This window comes from Diadema setosum, chromosome 5, assembly GCF_964275005.1.
Source record: "Diadema setosum chromosome 5, eeDiaSeto1, whole genome shotgun sequence".
Lineage (NCBI taxonomy): Eukaryota > Metazoa > Echinodermata > Echinoidea > Diadematoida > Diadematidae > Diadema > Diadema setosum.
In genome coordinates, this window is record NC_092689.1 from 37,572,871 (window position 1) to 37,591,196 (window position 18,326).

The window sequence follows — 18,326 nt, forward strand, 5'->3', positions numbered from 1 at the left end:
GAATGAAAAATTATATTGTTTGAAAAAAGATTCCCTTAACTTGTCACTGACGTGTATATTAAAGGTAATATCATTCCCCCTGCCTTCTAAGGGAGGCAAGTCAAGTGTTCTTTTATTATGCAAGAAAAGTGAAAACATGTTAAAAGATTCTTAATATTCCCTTTATATCGTTCTACACATGTGATTTCACAAGTTGTAGCAGGCTTCTCAAATCTGCAAAAATTCTTATCTTTTTTAACTTAACGGATTGTCCGATTTTCCTCAAGCACTTACTGATGTGTTCTATTAATATTGATTGATTCTCTTTATTCACATGTATATGAAGGTGAGCTTGTTCTTTAATCTACTTTGTAAAAAGTAATAATGACAATTCTTAATCAGACATTGTCTTGAATGAAAATTGTCATAATTGAGGGTTATATTATTATTACGTGTAAAGAAAAAAAAAAGACAAGCTATGATAACTTACCATACCACACGGAGTGAGCGAGGAAGGGATACTTCCCATCCCCTGCTACGCCACAAACCAATTGCGCGATGGCAAGCCTGCACGGAAGAACAAAAAGTAAACAAATATACCAAGCACTGAAAGGCTGTAGCTGCAATTATGGATTCCCGAGCTAGCACACAGTGACACCATGACTGACGTTTTTGGTATAACACATTTTTATCCGTCGGCATTTCGTTTTAAACATCATCAAAATCATAGCTATGTCTGATGATGATATGTAAACTAATCACTGAACAGGTTTTCATTAATGAGTGATATGATCCGCATGTTCTGAAACCGCAGTTGTTGTTCTTTTTGTTAATTTCTTGTCCAATGTTCAAATGATTTTGCTTTTCTTATCTTGAAAGATTTGGAACATTGGATGAAGGTCCACTTTAATGACATACATGTAGTGTGTCTTCTGAGAAACAACACTGACCCTCGGAATGTGTCCACTGACTTCTGTCTCTGTGACATTTTATTGGGCTTGTTGATGGGAGTGGTCAAAGGTGCTTCGTCCCCTGGACGTTGGTCAGTCTACATTCATCGGAGCGAAATATACAGAGAGAGAAAGAGAGAAGCGTGTGGATATATTAGTGAAAGGTTCAAAAATACCATCACTTAGATACACTGAACCACATATCGAATGTCAGCTCAAATTACTAGAAGTGATTCTATACTTAGTTCTATAGAAAACCAAACGTTACAAAGCGGTTTATTTGTATGCAAAATACTTTATATTTTCTGTAAGAAATAAAAAAGAATTATTGCATTTTAGCCAATTTTGTCAATTTTTAAAGCGAAGAAATTAGACGAATTTATGTCGGAAAAAAACTATCAATTGGAATCGTATTTATGTTATTTAGCCGTTTTATCGCTGCCTGTCAAGTTTGTATTATTTCTCTTTGTGTACTGTATATGACATTTATTTTGGACCTGAATGTTTTCTTTGTGGAAAAATAAATAAATATCGAATGTCAACTTTACGTACATTACAGGATGAAGAAAATGACAGGTTTGCTGATATCTTTTTACAGTGATTCTATTATGACAGTATTCATACAAGATAGGCAACATCACACTTTAGTATTCTTTTCCGCACCTGATCCAGATGAATAAACGAGTGACATGCAATGTGATGGTGTCATTTTTCCGATGAAAACAAATCATTATTATTTTCCTAATGCAAACAGAATATATTTGGGGAATCAATGGTCATTTTTCTCTTTTCGTAGTAAAGGTGATGACATAGACAAACAAAATCTTACTTATGAAAACAGTTGTATATCTTTTTTTATATCAGTTTTTTTTTTAATGTAATCAAAATCAGATTTCAATACTTGGTGCAAACTGAATGTACAGTTAGGTACATATTGTGAAAGTTAAGAAAGTTAACAATAAACAAACAATTCATTTATAACATAACTTCCAAGATAAAGTCTATTCAGATGTCAAAGTTTCGTTGTACTCACGGAGAAGTTATAAATATTCCCGTTTGAGACTGGCAGTGAAGTCGCGATGAAATGCTTTTTAATGCAGTATCTGCAAATTTAAAGAGCAGGGGGAGATAGGGTTTAACTAATATGAACATCAAGGAATGAATACACTTCTGCGCCATTAAAAAACTCCATGGAATTATTATTTAATCATGTGGCAACAACGAATATGAATGGTCTGAAATCTCGTTTTGAATTCTATTAGAATTCATCGACGGGCAATTATCAACTTTAGATCTACACTTAAACCACGCTTCTCAGCGTACATTGTTTTGGGATGTAAAAATATTTCAGGAAATTATAACAAACATTTTCTTCTATAAGGCCTACGGCACTGGTCTAATTCATAACAAGGTAAGAGGAAGTATGTCTGACAATAAGGATCAGAAGAAAGGTAATGGTGCTTCGCAGGAGAAGATATGCCATGCCTTGGCAAACGTCTTGCTGGACAAGATATTTTATATTTTTGGGGGTTGACTAATGTCAAATTCATGCCAAATAGTAAATGAACCTTGCAAAATTGTCTCAAAGAATAACGAGATTCTAGGTTTCGCTTTTGTCTTTACCTCCCCTTACCCATAAATTTAAAGAATGTGTACAAAACCAATACAAGAGCGACTGTATGTTCGCATGAAATATCAAAATTATGAAATAATGAGAATCAAGACAAGTCGCAGAATTAACTTTCTAATGACACTGCATTCCACAACAATATTTTAAGAATTTGTTTTCATTCCATTAAATCTAAGACACATATTCAGGAAGGAGATGTAATCAGATATGGGTAATCAGGAAATCCATGGTGATTTGATAATCCGTTCTTGATGTTGTTGTTTTTTAAGTGAAGTTCGAAAATTTGCGATTGATCAGTGTTATCTCTTGTAAATATCCAATGAGGAGCTCAACATTATATACCACGAAAGTGGCGAGACATGAAAGTCAAAACAGTTCTTTTAAAAGTTTCACAAGATGCCATGTAAGATTAATAAAAAAGAGAAGTTCACTTGGTCGTAACTTCATCTCTCTTTTGACTCCACTTACACTGTGATATGACACTATGTTCAACTTTACTTACAGTATTTAACATTGTTTTATACCTGGTGTGGAATATTATGATTTTAACGTTTACTAATTTGTCTCTTAATTTGGCGGTACATTCGTTGGGGTTCGAGAAAGGTTAACTATGACAGTTTTGCCGTCCCCCTTGGAGTATGTTAATGTGGTCTAAAACACACACGCACACACACACACACACACACACATATATATATATATATATATATATATATATATATATATATATATATTCATGATAAACAAAAAAAGTGACAATCAATAAAGTCTACCGGTAAAGAAAAGAGACAAACAGTTCAATTATGTTGTTGCAATATACTTACACCCACACGGCAGCACAGATGAATGCAAGAAATGCAGTCCCGTACACGATCAAAATAGCTGAGTGATAAGAAACAGTCATACACTTGAAAATAATCATAAGGACGTGATATTTTTTTTTTTTTTTTTACGCTATCACATTCATTTTCTGAACAAAACAGCAACAGAAAGTAAAAGCACAAATACAATACTCTTTACAACTATCTAGTGATCTGCAAAGGCACTTCTCTGGTTGCGAGTAGAAATCTGAGCAGCCTATAGACTGAAAATAAAGTTGTGAAAATTGCCCTCCAGAACAATGGAAGCTAATTGATATCAGCACCAACCCAGGGGCGGATCCAGAGGGAGGCGCAACCGGTGCACGCCCCCCCCCTTTATTTTTCATTAAAAACAAAAGAAATAAAAAGAAAAAAATGAGATGAAACCCGGAAGTGGCACCAGAAATATTAGTTGCGCCCCCCTTTACAAAATTCCTGGATCCGCCCCTGCCAACCTATGTATGAAAAAAAAAAAGAAGAAGAATTTAGGCCCAGCACGTATCTATGGCTGCCCGGACCCATATAACACCACGGCCAGATATTGCGTTATAGGTAAAATTCAATGGTACAAAAAAAAAAAATAAATAAAAACATAAATGAATAAGAGACACCCAAAAAGATGAGAACCTATGTAGCTGCTCTCTGTGTCTTTGACGTTCATGGGGTTTAAACTGTTTAAAACACTGAAACCTTGACATCTGGATCTTCCGGAAGTGTCTGAATCTGAGCTTCCGATGTAAAACTATGAGTATTTCCGACTTGTATAGACTTTAATTGCCACAAGCCGAAACATAATTATTGTGCAAGAGACATTCATCTTTCTCTGTTTAAATCATTCTTTGCTGCCTTATAAAGTACAATTTACAAACAGAAAGCACGCGATGAATGTTTGTGCATTGGGAGGTGCGAGGTCACCAAATTACATACTGTTACTTGAATCTTGATACAATATACATTAGGTACATGGATTACCAGTGTATTACCGATGCTTAAAAATAAATGTTATGCATTCATGTGTCTGTAGCTGCTACGGTAATTGGATTTTTAATAGTCAATCACGAATACACGCACTTGAACGATGATTGATTGGTTTCTTATCAGTTTCAATTTCATAAAGAGGCAGTCACGGCAGTATCCAGGGTGTACTCTATCCTACCTGTGTCCGCGAAGGTAGGGTTCCGCACGAGATCCGTTGAGCACCGAGTCACGTCAGTCCCGTTGAAGGAGATTGTAGCGGGCACTGTGAGGTTGTACCCGCCATCTTGCTTGAAGTGATAGTACAACCTGATAACAGAGTCGAGCAGGGAAGGAACAGATTTAGTGAAGCTTCTATTTCGATCTTCGTGCAGCTTGTCCAAGTAGGAAGGAACAACTTTGAAACTAGATATGTCGTTGTGGCGACTGGTACACTGTATGCCTCTGCTATACTTTGCATCATTCTCCCAATAGGTCTACAGAATATCTTGCCAATGTTAAGCGAGGCATAGTTTCATATCACTGGCAATTAATCACTATCTGTATACACCCAGTTTCGAGACGATACTTTGAGCCATTTCCAAGATATGGAACAAAGGAGTGAAATCTTAGCATTTTCTCTTGACCTTTGACCCCATGACCTAAATCTTTCCCTACAGAATCATTGCACAGTATTAGACCAGTTTGATCAAGTATACATGGATTCATCGGCAAGTTACATCTCTGCTGGGAGAAGTAGAGTAATTTCACTATTAAGATAGCATTCCAACCGCACCATTGACCCTTGACCTTTAAGCCCATGACCCAAACTTCATGAGGGAATTACTGTCTGGCCGTACATGTAGGCCTATAATGTAATTAGTCCCGTAAAGATACCTCAAGATATTTCCTAGATTGGAGAGAAAAAAAAAAGTGAAATTTTAGCATTTCACTAATTTGACGCCATGGCCTAAAACTTTCTTCAGAGAATCTTTACTTGATGATACCTTAATACACTAAGTTTTATGAAAATACTTTTAGTCATTGAAGAAATAGGGGGAGAGTGAGATTTTAGTATTTGATCTTGAGCGTTATTGCGCCTACAAGTTGATAGACGCAGCTTCCTTCACTCATCTATACAGATGGCTGGTTTCCTTTGATATCCCAAACAGTGCTTACGTCACGCTGTCTCCAAAACTGATTACTGACGAATGGAAGAACGGATTACCCAAAAACAAATAAAATGCCTCCGGCGAAACTTCGTGGAGATGGCATAAAAAATTAAAAACAATAGGGCCTATGTGGATCGCAAGTACAGGTACATCGTAGTGTACTTTAAAATCATCGCAACAGAGGATTGGTTTAAAAGTCCATCCCATGACAGTTACCAAAATACATTCCTTCTTGAAGTCCGATATTGTGAGCAAGTCCATCGAGAAATAACCAAACTGTATTGGCTCAGGGTGACATACGCAATACAGCCTGTCAAGTTGGTAAATATTACACGCAGGATATTTATACCATGGATATATTCTGATATGCATAGAGTTACAGAGCTCCAAGGTAAATGTATACTACAGTACTTTTTACATAGGACAAGGAGCTACACAGGACGTCTCTAAGCACCTTTGCTATGTTTCTAAGCGCTGACAGAGACTTAATGCAATGAAGAATGAACAAAGAGGGTTTTGTTGGGGGTTTTGTTTTTTTGCGACTTCGGCGGATACGTAATTACATTAATCTTGTCCGAGAAAACATGAATAGATAGTAATCCCCATAGAGACTGCATAAGGGACCTTCCATCTTTTCTTTTTACCTGATACGATTCCGTAACATTTCCAACCAACGACTGACTCCGCAGGTTCACACTCTAACTGCGTATGAGTACAAAATGTCATTATTATCTTGATGTAGTCCTGGGTGGTTTTACTGTAGCGATACAATAATTATGGGAGTTGGCAGACGGCAAGTGTGCGGATTACTTACTCGCAGAATGTGTTATTTCTTTGAGGGTAGTCTGCGTCCAGGCTGGTGACGCTGATGCGTAGTGCCCACTGGGTGTCGACCAGGGCAACGGGGTTGTCGGAGTCTTTCTTTAGATGAGCTACAGACAGCAGCTTACACTGTCGAGGTAAAAGATAATATACAAGGCGTTAAAAACGGATAGTAAATTATAGCACAATATGTAAAAGCCATCCCTGCATCGTTAATACTAAATGTGTTTATAGCTTGTGCTTGTTTATTTTTATTTATCTATCTTTTTATTTTATTTATTTATTTATTTATTTATTTATTTTTTTTTTTTTTTTTGGGGGGGGGGGGAGAATATGGGATTTCATGTTCCAAGACTGCTGCGGGTGTTTACATACTCACGTTCGCATACAGATATGTGAAAAACAAATAATTCAGATGAAAAAGAGTGAACCTATGAGGACAGGGGAAGGGGAAGAAAAGAAAGAAGTACTGATAGTGAAAGTGCACATAATATTACGGCAGCAATCACCAGCTCAGTTGTCGCAATTGATTATCATAAACACGACTAAAGCCCCCTTTTTAACAGAGCCTTTCACTCAAGAGTTACCACGACATCGTCCGGACAATCTCTTTTTACCCTACCTTTTAAAACGGCCCTCGCAAAGTTCAGACGGTAACTTTTACCAAAGTCTGTCCTAGCTAGCTAGGGAAATTACCCCTACATTACCCCGACATTGCCCCGACATTTCCCTGACAACCCTTCTATTAGAACGCTGTCGCGGTAATATTCCTTTGATACACTCAACAATGGGCAATATGGTTCAAACAGAATGACAAACAGCTCACCGATCACATGCGTGGATTGTAACCACAGCCCCATCGCACAACGGAAAGGTTGTTATGGAAACCTACCCGGAGAAGATTTCGGCGTGGTCTGTTAAAACGGTACCCCTCGCTCTCTCCTATCATTTTATTGCCCAAAGCGAGAAATTTTGTTCTCCGGACGTTGTCGCAACTTATGTCCGGGTAAGTTCTGTTAAAACAGGGTTAGAGTTTCCTCCCTCTCGTTTCCACCTCTTCTCTCTTTCCCCTCCTCTTTCTTTTCCTCCTTCTCCTTGTTTTCCTTCAAATTCATCCTTTTTCCTCTTCCTCCTTCACGGAAACGACACGTTACAAACGTACCACGGAAAGCTGCAGAGAGCTTTGTACTTTACCCCAATACAAATGTCGCTCTGCATCCACACAGCGATCTTCTGGTGTTCTGCTTTGATGAAACGTACGGACGCTGTGTCGTGGGTCACAAAGTGAAGGTTTAGCGCGATCTCGGTCGTCGGGAACCCGTCCTTCTGCTTCTTTGCCGGCGGGTCCTTGATCTCATGCCTGCGCGTGACCGGACCCAAGTCAGCTGCCAAGCCTAATCCATCAAAGAAAATGGAGATTGACTACCAAGGTGTCGTTTTGCTTAACTACTTCAACTACACCACATAATCATCACCTTCACCCTAATACTGAAACTAATCATAACCCACAACCATCTTTGAGTAAAATTCTTCTTTATACTTTCTCGAGAATTTTAGTTTTAGTATTGGGCAAGGTCAATAAAAGAATTTTTTCAATTTCTATTAGAGGGTGACGGAGTGGTACTGTACATCCGGTTGAACTGTCATTTGCAGGATTTGAGTGAAGTGTGTCATTAAACAAAATATCACTCAATAGTACATTAGATTCCTTTACTCTTAACTAGTTTGACTCAAGACGAGTGTGTACTGTTTAAAGTTGCTAATAAGGAAAAAGGACACATACAGTGTATTGGAATATGAGCTACAAAATGGTTGCAACAACCACTTGCTATTATTGGAGATCGCGATTGACCACTGCCGTGGTGTGATCAGTCAGATATCCTTGTTGACCCCCACCCCCACCCCGCCCCCACCCCCACCCCAATCATCCCCTGCCGTGCGAGCAAACATGAAAGCTGGAAATGGAACCTCATGCTAGTAACCAGGAACTAGTAAGTTCCATGCTCGTCATAATAAGTCCAATGAGTAGTCGGGGCACCGTTACATGAAGGTCGTCAGCTCTGGCAAGTTGTCATTCTCTGCCAATTTCAGTAAAATCATTGGTTTTAATTGGCCGAGAAGCTCTGGTTACTGACTGTAGCTATGGTGATTGTCAGAGGACAACTTGTCAGGGCTAACAACCTTCATGAAACGGTGTCTCGAATGATGCGACTGGCAACTGCAAGACTAGACGTTTGAAGTGGTGATGATCGGAATGCCCGGTGTAGTAGGCGATTATGTCCCCCCTGGAGAAACACTCCGGGGGACCAAATCTCCGTGTCAGGTTTCAGGATTTAATGTCTTAGGATGTGATATCCTGATTTCAACCGGCGATATGGTCCTAGGTCTTTTCAACACTGACGGAAATAGTGTCCCTACTCCCACACACAGTAACTCTGCCAGCAGCGATAGCGCCAGTGGCCGATGTGTACTGCGACAGTACAGGACACTGGGTCGAAATTTAATCATTTTAAATCTACATTTCAAGTGGTGTCTGTTTGGTACCATGACCGTATCTATTAATAGTTGAGTGGAAGTTCTGATGTGATTTGGATAACAAAATTACACTTCATATCCGAATATTAGTGTTTGATTCCAGACTTACGTGGTGACTAAGTCGCTGCGTTCTACTGTGCACAAGTAAAAAAGATAGCGGGCTTCCAACAATACCCTTTCCTGGCTTTGGTACATCAAACATTGCCAAACTTGTGCAGTAGCTTTATGACCAGGGGTAAAATAACAAATGTGATTCTGACGTACCACTGGGATTGTTCAGAGAAATGGGACTAATCAAGGACGGTTTCCTCGATACCCAAATATTTCAACGTTTGAGTCTGCATAGCGTGATTTACTGTGCCACGAGCTGAGCTCATATCAAGCATGATAACAACAGTGATATTCCCATAATCCAATTCTCTGAGCACAATAATGTATGTTAAATTGACTAACAGTGTTTCCACATCATTCGACCAGGCTAAATTGCAGATCTAAATGGATAAAAGAAAACCAATCTTGCAGATAGTTGTCAATTCTGAGAAAACAACAACTTTCAAGCAGTTTACTCAAAAAGAATAAAAGTGAGATTAGCCGGTAGTCTCAGAGAAACTCCAAACCTATTGTTATTTCTTAAATTTTGATAAATAGCAACTCTTTTACAATCCTGTGGGAATACACCTTATCTCAGGATGGCATGTTTGTGATTCTTATAATAACGGGTATAATACCAAAACTGTGCTACAATTCTTAACCAAATCAGTTGTCAGTGGCGTATCTAGGGAAAACGGCGCCCTGGGCAAGCGCGAAAATCTGCGCCCCTAATTTCTGAAAAAGTGTTCAACCTAAACCCCATCCCGATAGATACTTTATGCTTTTTCATATCATATGCTTTTGAGGTCTTTTGAGGGTGATTTAAATGTAATAAATTTTGGCGATTGAACGCAACGAGCGAGCCGAAAATGTTTGTATTTCAGCTTATAAAACATGGAATTCTTGTCATTTCAGCTTATTAATCTTACAATAGACCAGTTCGTAATTACACTCTGCGCATGAGCAGAAAAAGGTCATTTTTACCAACAGGCATTTTGGTTTGTAAATTCATTGAGATAAGCATCCGTGATGCAATAATTATTCATGTGATCCTTATATAAATGAGGCTTGCCAGCACATCCACCTGACAACAAGACTGTTATTTCGCAATCATGTTATTGCATTCAAATACAAAACATGAATTCCATAAATTGTTACGTCGGGCACGCTTATGCATTATGCCCCCTTTGAAAACGAGTGAAGTGCCTAACCAGCAGAGAAAAAAGAAAGGTCATTTGTACCAATGTGTAAATGAGGTAATTACGAACTGGCTTATTCTAATCAAGATATAGTGACGGCCTTATAGATAACGATTTATACCAATAAACTGAGGACTTGAAAAAATACTCCATCTTAGTCCGCGCGAGTGAGCTGAAATTTGCATAGGCCCTATTTCCGCGTCATCATCACGTTTTGTTCTTATATTTTTTCATGACAGATATTAGGCGAGCGAGCCGAAAATTTTTGTTTTCCAGCTTACAAAACATGGAATTCTTGTCATTTTTGCTTGTTAAATCTTACAATTCTAGTCAAAATAATAATAGTGACGGCGTTATAGATAACGATTTATACCAACAAACAGAGGACTTGAAAAAATCCTCTGAATTAGTACGAGCGAGTGAGCCGAAATTTGTATATTTCTGCGTCATCATTACGTTTTGTTCTTATTTTGTTTTGTTTTTTTGCCCCTCCCCCCCCCCATGTTCGAAACAGTTGGCGCCCTCCTCTGATCCAATCGGCGATCTCTTCAGAATAAAAGAAATTGCAGCCGCTGCTACGTGAAACATTTTGCCTGTTGAATATAAAATGACATGTGTGAACACAATATACATTGTCATTTTGTCCGCGTCATCATCATGTTTTGTTTTTATCTTATTTGATTTGACTGCCCCCCCCCCCCCGGTCGGGTCGAGGGTTTTTTTTTTTCTTCATCTTCTTCTTCTTCTTCGTTTTTGTTTTGTTTGTTTGTTTGTGTTTTTTTTTTTCGTTTTTTGGCGCCCCGAAGAAGTGGCGCCCGGGGCAAGTGCCCCCCTTGCCCCCCACACCGATACGCCACTGTCTGTTGGGATTGTATTTAGTTCACGTGATTTGTTTGGTGAGTTCTTGATTAATAAGTTAATGTTCTATACCATCTATAGTGACATACTGTAACTCACTCAATTCTTACTTGGCCTCACAGACAATGTCATCTGACTGTACGATGGAAGTTTGGAAAGACTGTTGAATTGCCAGGATTCTACCAACAAAATTCTGATTAAAACAATTTTCAAGCTCAGTCTGATCACCATGAGTGAGGTATTTTGGTAAAAGTTAAAGCAATAACAGCTTTATACAGTTTCTTTGTGTCTTTCAGAAAATCCGTAATGCTTTTGAATGGTAATTTGATGAAGACTTAATGAAGGCATTTACATATTGCTTTTGAGTACAATATCTGCTTGTGAAATTCCCGTTTTATGGACCTTAAATTTCGTTTTATTTGTCAGCGAAGATTTGCTCGAGCTATTTCTTGGGTATGGTACCATAAAGCGTTGGGGTGAATAAACCTTGAGCCGTTTCTCATGTGCTAATATTTATCAACCTTCCGCTGCCCGCCTTGTTACACTTGCCAAACGTGAACACATAATCCTTCAAGATCTGCACTGGCTTCCTATAAGATATCGTATTCAATACAAGATCCTCCTCATTACTTTCAAGGCACTACACGGAACAGCCCCGCACTACATTACAGAACTCATAACCCGTGAGCATATAAGCCTACTAAGGGCTTTTTACACTTGTAAATTTTTGCTTAGCCCCGGACTATCGGTGGGGCTAAGGGGGGGCCTTAGCCCCACCGATAGTACGGGACTATCCTTAGCCCACTTTCTGTTTACACTCGTTTTTGCCAAAGTGGGCTAGCCCCACCGATAGTACGGTACTATCTGGCCCTGCAAAATAGCAGGGGTTAGCACCGCAATTGCGGTGCCAAGCAAGTGAGTGTAAACAGAACGAAAAAATAATCCTGGGCTAAGCGACGGAGACGAAGTGCGACCCTCACTGACCAATCAGAAACGAGGTAATCAAGTGCTGCCGGTGCGTGCGTGTACGTGTACAGTACACAGCGTAATTATGAATATTCATATGGTTTGGAAAGTCCGGGGCTAAGAAAGACGAGTGTAAAAAGGTCAGTTTTCTCCTTAGCCCCGGACAAGAGATAGTACGGGACTAATTGGCGAGTGTAAAAAGCTGAAAAAATTGGTACGGGACTAACGATAGTCCTGGGTCAGAGAAAGTCCGGGGTTAAGAAACACAAGTGTAAAAAGCCCTTATGTCTCCGATCCTCTGCTCGAAACTTGCTTGTTGTACCTACCATTCGAACGAAGTCTTATGGGGACAGGGTTTTTTCTTTTGCTGCACCTACTGGAATTCTCTGCCAGACCCACTTAGAAGTCAGATGCCAATAGACAATTTCAAACAAAAACTCAAAACCTATCTTTATACGAAATAGCCTATGATTGTTAAACTTGAAGTCATTTTTCAGTAGTACTGGCAGCTCTGACCTTCAGTGTACGTATATTTAAGAAATAGTGATTGTAGGGTAATATATTGTGCTTGGTAAATTGTAATTTTTGTTGCTACATTTTGTATTATGGTTTAATTTGTTTATTTGTTTGTAAAGCGCATTGAAATTCTTTTCAAGTCTGAAATGCGCTATATAAGAGCTTGTTATTATTATTATTATTATTATTATTATTATTATTATTATTATTATTATTATTATTATCATTATCATCAAGGGCAGAAGTGAAAAAGATGCATGTTGTAAATATATGTATTCACTTATTGAATAAATAAATTCTTCATCAACACTATAATAGTTAGGCCAGGGAGGTGAGACACCTCCCTGGTTAAGTTCATATTCTTAGGGTCTTAGGTTCATAATATTTACAAGAACAATGAATTTTCTTAACCAATTCTCAATTTGGGTTTCGTCAGAAACACAGCACCGTTCATGTCCATTTGAAGTTTATTGACCACACACCGCGCATACTATTTATAATCATTCTCATCTTATTGGTATCTTCCTGAACTTCTCGAAGACCTTCGATACAATTAATCATGACATTTTACTTCACAAAATATTGTCTTATTATTGAATACGGGGGAAGGCCTTGGAGTGATTCAGGAATTACATACAAAATCGAAAACAATACATAACTCTGAACGAGAACAACTCAAGTCTATCTTCATTGTGGCGTCCCACAGGGTAGCTTGTTAGAGGACCTTTACTTTTTGTTATTTACATGAATGGCTTTTGCAGATCATGTGACATACTCTCATTTATACTCTTTGCTGATGACTCAAATATTTTCTTTTCTCGCCAAAATCCAGATACTCTCGTTCGAATCTTTAATTCCGAATTGAAGAAAAAGTGTTTCAGTGGATAAGAGCTACTGAATTATCACTTAATCTCCAGAAAACCGAGTAATATGCTTTTTAGCAATTCCAGAAGCTTTGCGCATAGGTTATTTCTGATGACTCTGCACGTATCACGATGGACGATAAACTTTCGTGGAGGCCGCATAATTTCGACTAATATTGATATCATTGATAGACTCAAGTTTCATATCAAATTACCCTGTTTGTTGCGGTTGTATTTTCTCTAATTTTACCTTATCTTGATTCCGGACTCCTAGCATGGGGTAGTGCCCATCAAACTATACTAGATATACTACTGTTACAAAAGAAAAAAAAAACCAAAAACGAGCACTTCGTATTATTTGTGGCATTCCGCCACGTTCTTATTCAGATCCATTATTCACTAAATATAAGATTTTGAAAATCAAAGATTTGTACCTTTATTTTTTCATTTTGGCAAGTTTTGTGTTTAATTACAACACAAATGCACTTCACAATATTTTCAATTCAATGTTCCCACGGAACCAGTTTTTTCATAAATATCCTACTAGACAATCGATGAGTTTCATTTACCCCTCCTGGGAACTTTATTGGCTCAGAATACATTTTATTTACACCGGCCCCAGATTTTGGAATTCATTAAGCTGTGAAGCAAAAAAATATATATATTCATCTTTGTATTATTTTAAGTGCAAGTTGAAATTCTTTCTGTTAAATCCTCTCTGATATCTTTTTTCTTTATTAGCTAGGTCTCATCAACATCAGGGTTCAATACACCATCAATCAGTCAGTCACTAAATTCATTATTTCGCAATGATTTAGCTATAATGATACTTCCACAACTGTGAGCTGTGAGCTCTGAAGCACCCCAATTCCCTGTTCCATTTCCCTTGTTCAGCGTGTATAGGCATTCTCTTTTTTCTTTTTTCCTTCCGTTCTTTCCATCTATTCTGTCAAGACGTCTTGTGTTTCTCCTGTTTTGTTCCGTCCTGTCGTAAATTATATTTGTGATAAGTATTTGTAAATAAGTAATTCATAAGATTCTTTGAGCGGTTAACAGTATACAAGCTTGTTAGTGGACCTCTCAATTTGTTTTCTTAACTAAAACATAACTTTGCATTTTTGCCAGTAAGCATTCTTATGTTAAACTGTATCATTTTATCTCTTGCAGAGGCGAATGTTTATGGTCATGATGTAATTCCTGATTTATTCTGTTTTATGTTTGTTGGAAAAAGAAGAATGAAAATAAATGAATTGAATCAAATTGAATTGAATAATCCTTTGTTCATGATCTGATTCGTCCAGATTATGCGGTAAAGGATATCATACCGTATATATGATCAGGAGCATGCAGAGAAGGGAAACCTATTTGCAAATACTTTACAAATTTCCTACTTCGTTGACTTCTACACCTGATAATCAGTCTGTTCCCTATACGATGAAGTGCAAAAAAAAAAAATAATAAAAATAGTGAAAACATTCATGGACAAGTCACAATATGATATTTATACTGCCCTTAGAAGTAGGTCCCTACATGGCAGCTCCTTCTTTGCATATTTTGCCCATAATTTGTATGTCATTCAAAGTTCATTTCGTCTTTCGACGAAAACATAGTATGTACATTTCAATTTCTCAGGCAACAGAAAATGAGGTAAATATAACATTGTATATAGAATATAAGACAATATGATAACAGGCCTATATTGTGAGATAATTTCGACAAAGGATTGAATAGCATCAACTTCTTCTTCTGCGGCCCCTGGTATTACCTTCTTGTTAGTGCAGGATGTTATTAGTGTTATTGGATTTGTCATTTCTGTCGAGAAACAGCTGATAGATTGCGTGTATGGAGAAAAGGTGATGATTTCCCTTTTTTATGCCAATAATTGGTCTTGCACTGAGAATCATACTAGTTTGTGGGGGGGGGGGGTTGTTATTAAGCGTACCTAACCCTATACCAAAAGAGCCCAATTCCCAACATTAACTCTAAAGTAGCCTATACTGCTAGGAATCACATTTGTCAATAACCCCACCATGAAGGGACTATTATGGAACAGTATTATTATTTCTTGAATCCACTAAACAAATCAAATAACAACATGTCAGCGGCAAATCATCCTTCTGACCTGCTGATTTAAGTCCCTTGCACTTTGACGTTAGCGAATACTACAGTATAATAGTAGGCTTGTTCTTCTAAACCCACCGATCAAGTCCTTTCTCGGCGGCGATTTGGTCCCCCCGAATTTGCGTATAAATCCGCCCATTCGACCCCCTCAGCGGCGATTTGGTCCCCCGAATAGGCTTCTTCGTACAAACCCGGCGATTCGATCCCCCTCGGCGGCGATTAGGTCCTTGCGAAACGGATATTTGGTCCGAGGATACTATTTCCTAAATTCGAACCCGGAAATAAGGTCCCCCGGAGTCTTTTTCCGGACGGACATTACTTCCTACCACACCGGCAATACCCCTGACAGTGGTAAATTGTGCTTATTTATGATTTAAAGGACTGTGCCGAATAGTTTCCCTATAGGGTGCCAGGGGGTTTCATTTCCAGTTAACTGATCTATATAGCTCAAATTGTGACCATTTTCTTCAGTCCGAGGCCCCCTCCCGATCTCTTTCTCTTTGCACACACACACACGCACACACACACACACACACACACACACATATATATATATATATATATATATATATATATACACTCAGAAAAAAAAAGGTTAACACGTTTTCAAGCTCACAATTTTCATAGAATATTAGGCTCAATATTGATGTTTTATATACCATGGTAAAGGCAATTTAATTGGTTATCAACCTGGCAGGTTCATAAAACGGGACAATCTATGCGTGAGTGAACACATTCGTTTGTCTCTTACCAAGGCACAAAAGTAAAAATTGCTCAAAAAGACAAATTCTCATTTATGCATATGTGCTCTTCCATATAACAATGAGAACAAAAGACAGATCTCACACAATAAGACACACAATTAGTTTGGAAAAAAATACCCATTGATCTCTATAATGTCTTTGTAGTCCCCAAAGATAGAGGAAGAAAAAAAATACTGGAGTAGATAAAGAATCTTCTGTCAAATCCAAAATCAAATGACATTATTAGAGAAGAGGTAATATAAAAAATGGCAAAAATTTGAAATGTTACTCCGAACTATATATGCACATTGAAAACGATAACTGGTTCTTGAATTTGCCTCATGAATTCCTAAATTCCTAAATCAAAAGAATGAAAAAAACAAAACTGTCCATTCTACCACCTTTTGTTTCACTATTTCACACAATGTAATATGGGTGAAATAATGAAAAATTGACCTCGACCTTTGATCCCATTAAAAAAAAATCCCAAGAGAATCACTGTCAGGCAGGAATTTTTTATGCATATAGTATTGTATTAAGTTTCATGAAGATAAATATCTTGAGCCATTTCCGAGATATGGAGGGGAAAAAGTGACGTTTTAGCATATTTACTTAACCTGTCACCTTTGACCAATCAATGATCCTAAGCTTCCCCCAGATAATCTTTGTCTGGTTATACATGTACACTTAAGTTTTAAGAAGATATCTGTGGGAAATGATGAAATTTCAAGACTTTGACCTAAACCCTCATTAAGCATGTGCAACCGAAAGTTGATAGGCACAACTTCGTCCACTCATATATACGTCACATATTATGCAAAGTTTCACTTGCATACCTAAAACGTGTCCACAAAATTGATTACGGACGGACGGACGAACAACCCGAAAACGCTCGATACCTCCGGCATGGGGGAGGCATAAAAACAAAAGCCACGCAAGCGCCCATATACCGAGCTTGTCGTCTGCTAGAAGACCACAGTGGAGGCAATGGTGATGAAGAAATATCAGATTACTGCAAAATGTGCTGAAAATATCAAATATCTGAACTGGACTACTTTGATTTTTTTTTTCTCGCAATAACACCTACGGAAATAGGTCATGTTGAGAAACGGTCAACACATATCAGCAGCGACACGAATAGTATGAGTACAGTCCCACGATAAGAATTTAGTTGTAGCAAGAAGGTTTAAGAGATGAGTTCCAACTGGCTGTAACTAATTATTCAAACAGCTGCCATTTTTCTATTGATGCACAAAAGAATTCCACAGGTGCACTTGTGCCTTTGATGATCAGGGTTCCATGCCGCCGTCTTTTTGAGCAATCTGAAGATTCATTTTAAACTCTAACATTATATCGTCTATATTCTGCTTATTTGTCAAATAGAATGAATGTTCTCTTAATGATAAAGCATATGAAACAAAAGTAAATCCCGTCCAAGATTATGTGCAAAAATGTAAACCTGAGCTGTATGTCGTGAAAATATTTGAAACTTCTCTCACTACAAAGCCGATTTTATCATCTTTCCGGTCGCTTCCGACAAATGAAACTGATATGGTATAATTTTCGAGTATAGTTCTTCATTCATGTATATGTTAGATTAGTGCAAAGTCATGTAAAAACGAGTAATTCTGATTTTCATTTCATCAATTTTTGTACAATTTTTATTCGAACATCCCCGTGCCTGTACTATTAATATGCCGCTTGTTTTCTAAGAAGGGACGGCGAAAAGCAATTACCATCATAAAGACATATCTTCCTTTGAGAGTGACGAGTCATGATACAATGCCACATGAATCAATTGTCTTTCTATCTGTGAGGCAACTCCAATTTAGCACATACTTCAAATATTTCTGAGTGGCGGCATGAAACATGGGATCAAAGGGAATGAGAATGTTGTTACTCCATTTCTCAAACCTCCTTGGTTGTAGTGATCACCTACCTTTTACAATGGCAGCACCGAAGTACATGTACATCGATACCATCCGTAATGACGCCAGAAACCGCATTGTTTTCACTGTCGTCTCGTTCACAAGAGTTTCTATCAGAAGCTGGCTGAGGCGACTTGCAA

General features: G+C 38.0%; 1 protein-coding gene across 2 annotated transcripts in view; it reads right to left on the reverse strand.

Annotated features, from left to right (window-relative positions):
• Window positions 1-18,326, reverse strand: part of LOC140229348 (heparan-alpha-glucosaminide N-acetyltransferase-like) — a 28,206-nt gene extending 9,880 nt beyond the window's left edge. For both annotated transcript variants that reach the window (XM_072309631.1, XM_072309633.1), the window contains exons 1-8: window positions 18,198-18,326; window positions 7,562-7,761; window positions 6,360-6,496; window positions 4,576-4,703; window positions 3,384-3,441; window positions 1,963-2,032; window positions 930-1,027; window positions 470-546 (exon numbers count right to left, since the gene is read on the reverse strand). In XM_072309631.1, coding sequence (XP_072165732.1) covers window positions 470-546; window positions 930-1,027; window positions 1,963-2,032; window positions 3,384-3,441; window positions 4,576-4,703; window positions 6,360-6,496; window positions 7,562-7,761; window positions 18,198-18,264 — 835 coding nt within the window. In that variant the 5' untranslated portion in view covers window positions 18,265-18,326. The remainder of the gene's footprint in view (window positions 1-469; window positions 547-929; window positions 1,028-1,962; window positions 2,033-3,383; window positions 3,442-4,575; window positions 4,704-6,359; window positions 6,497-7,561; window positions 7,762-18,197) is intronic.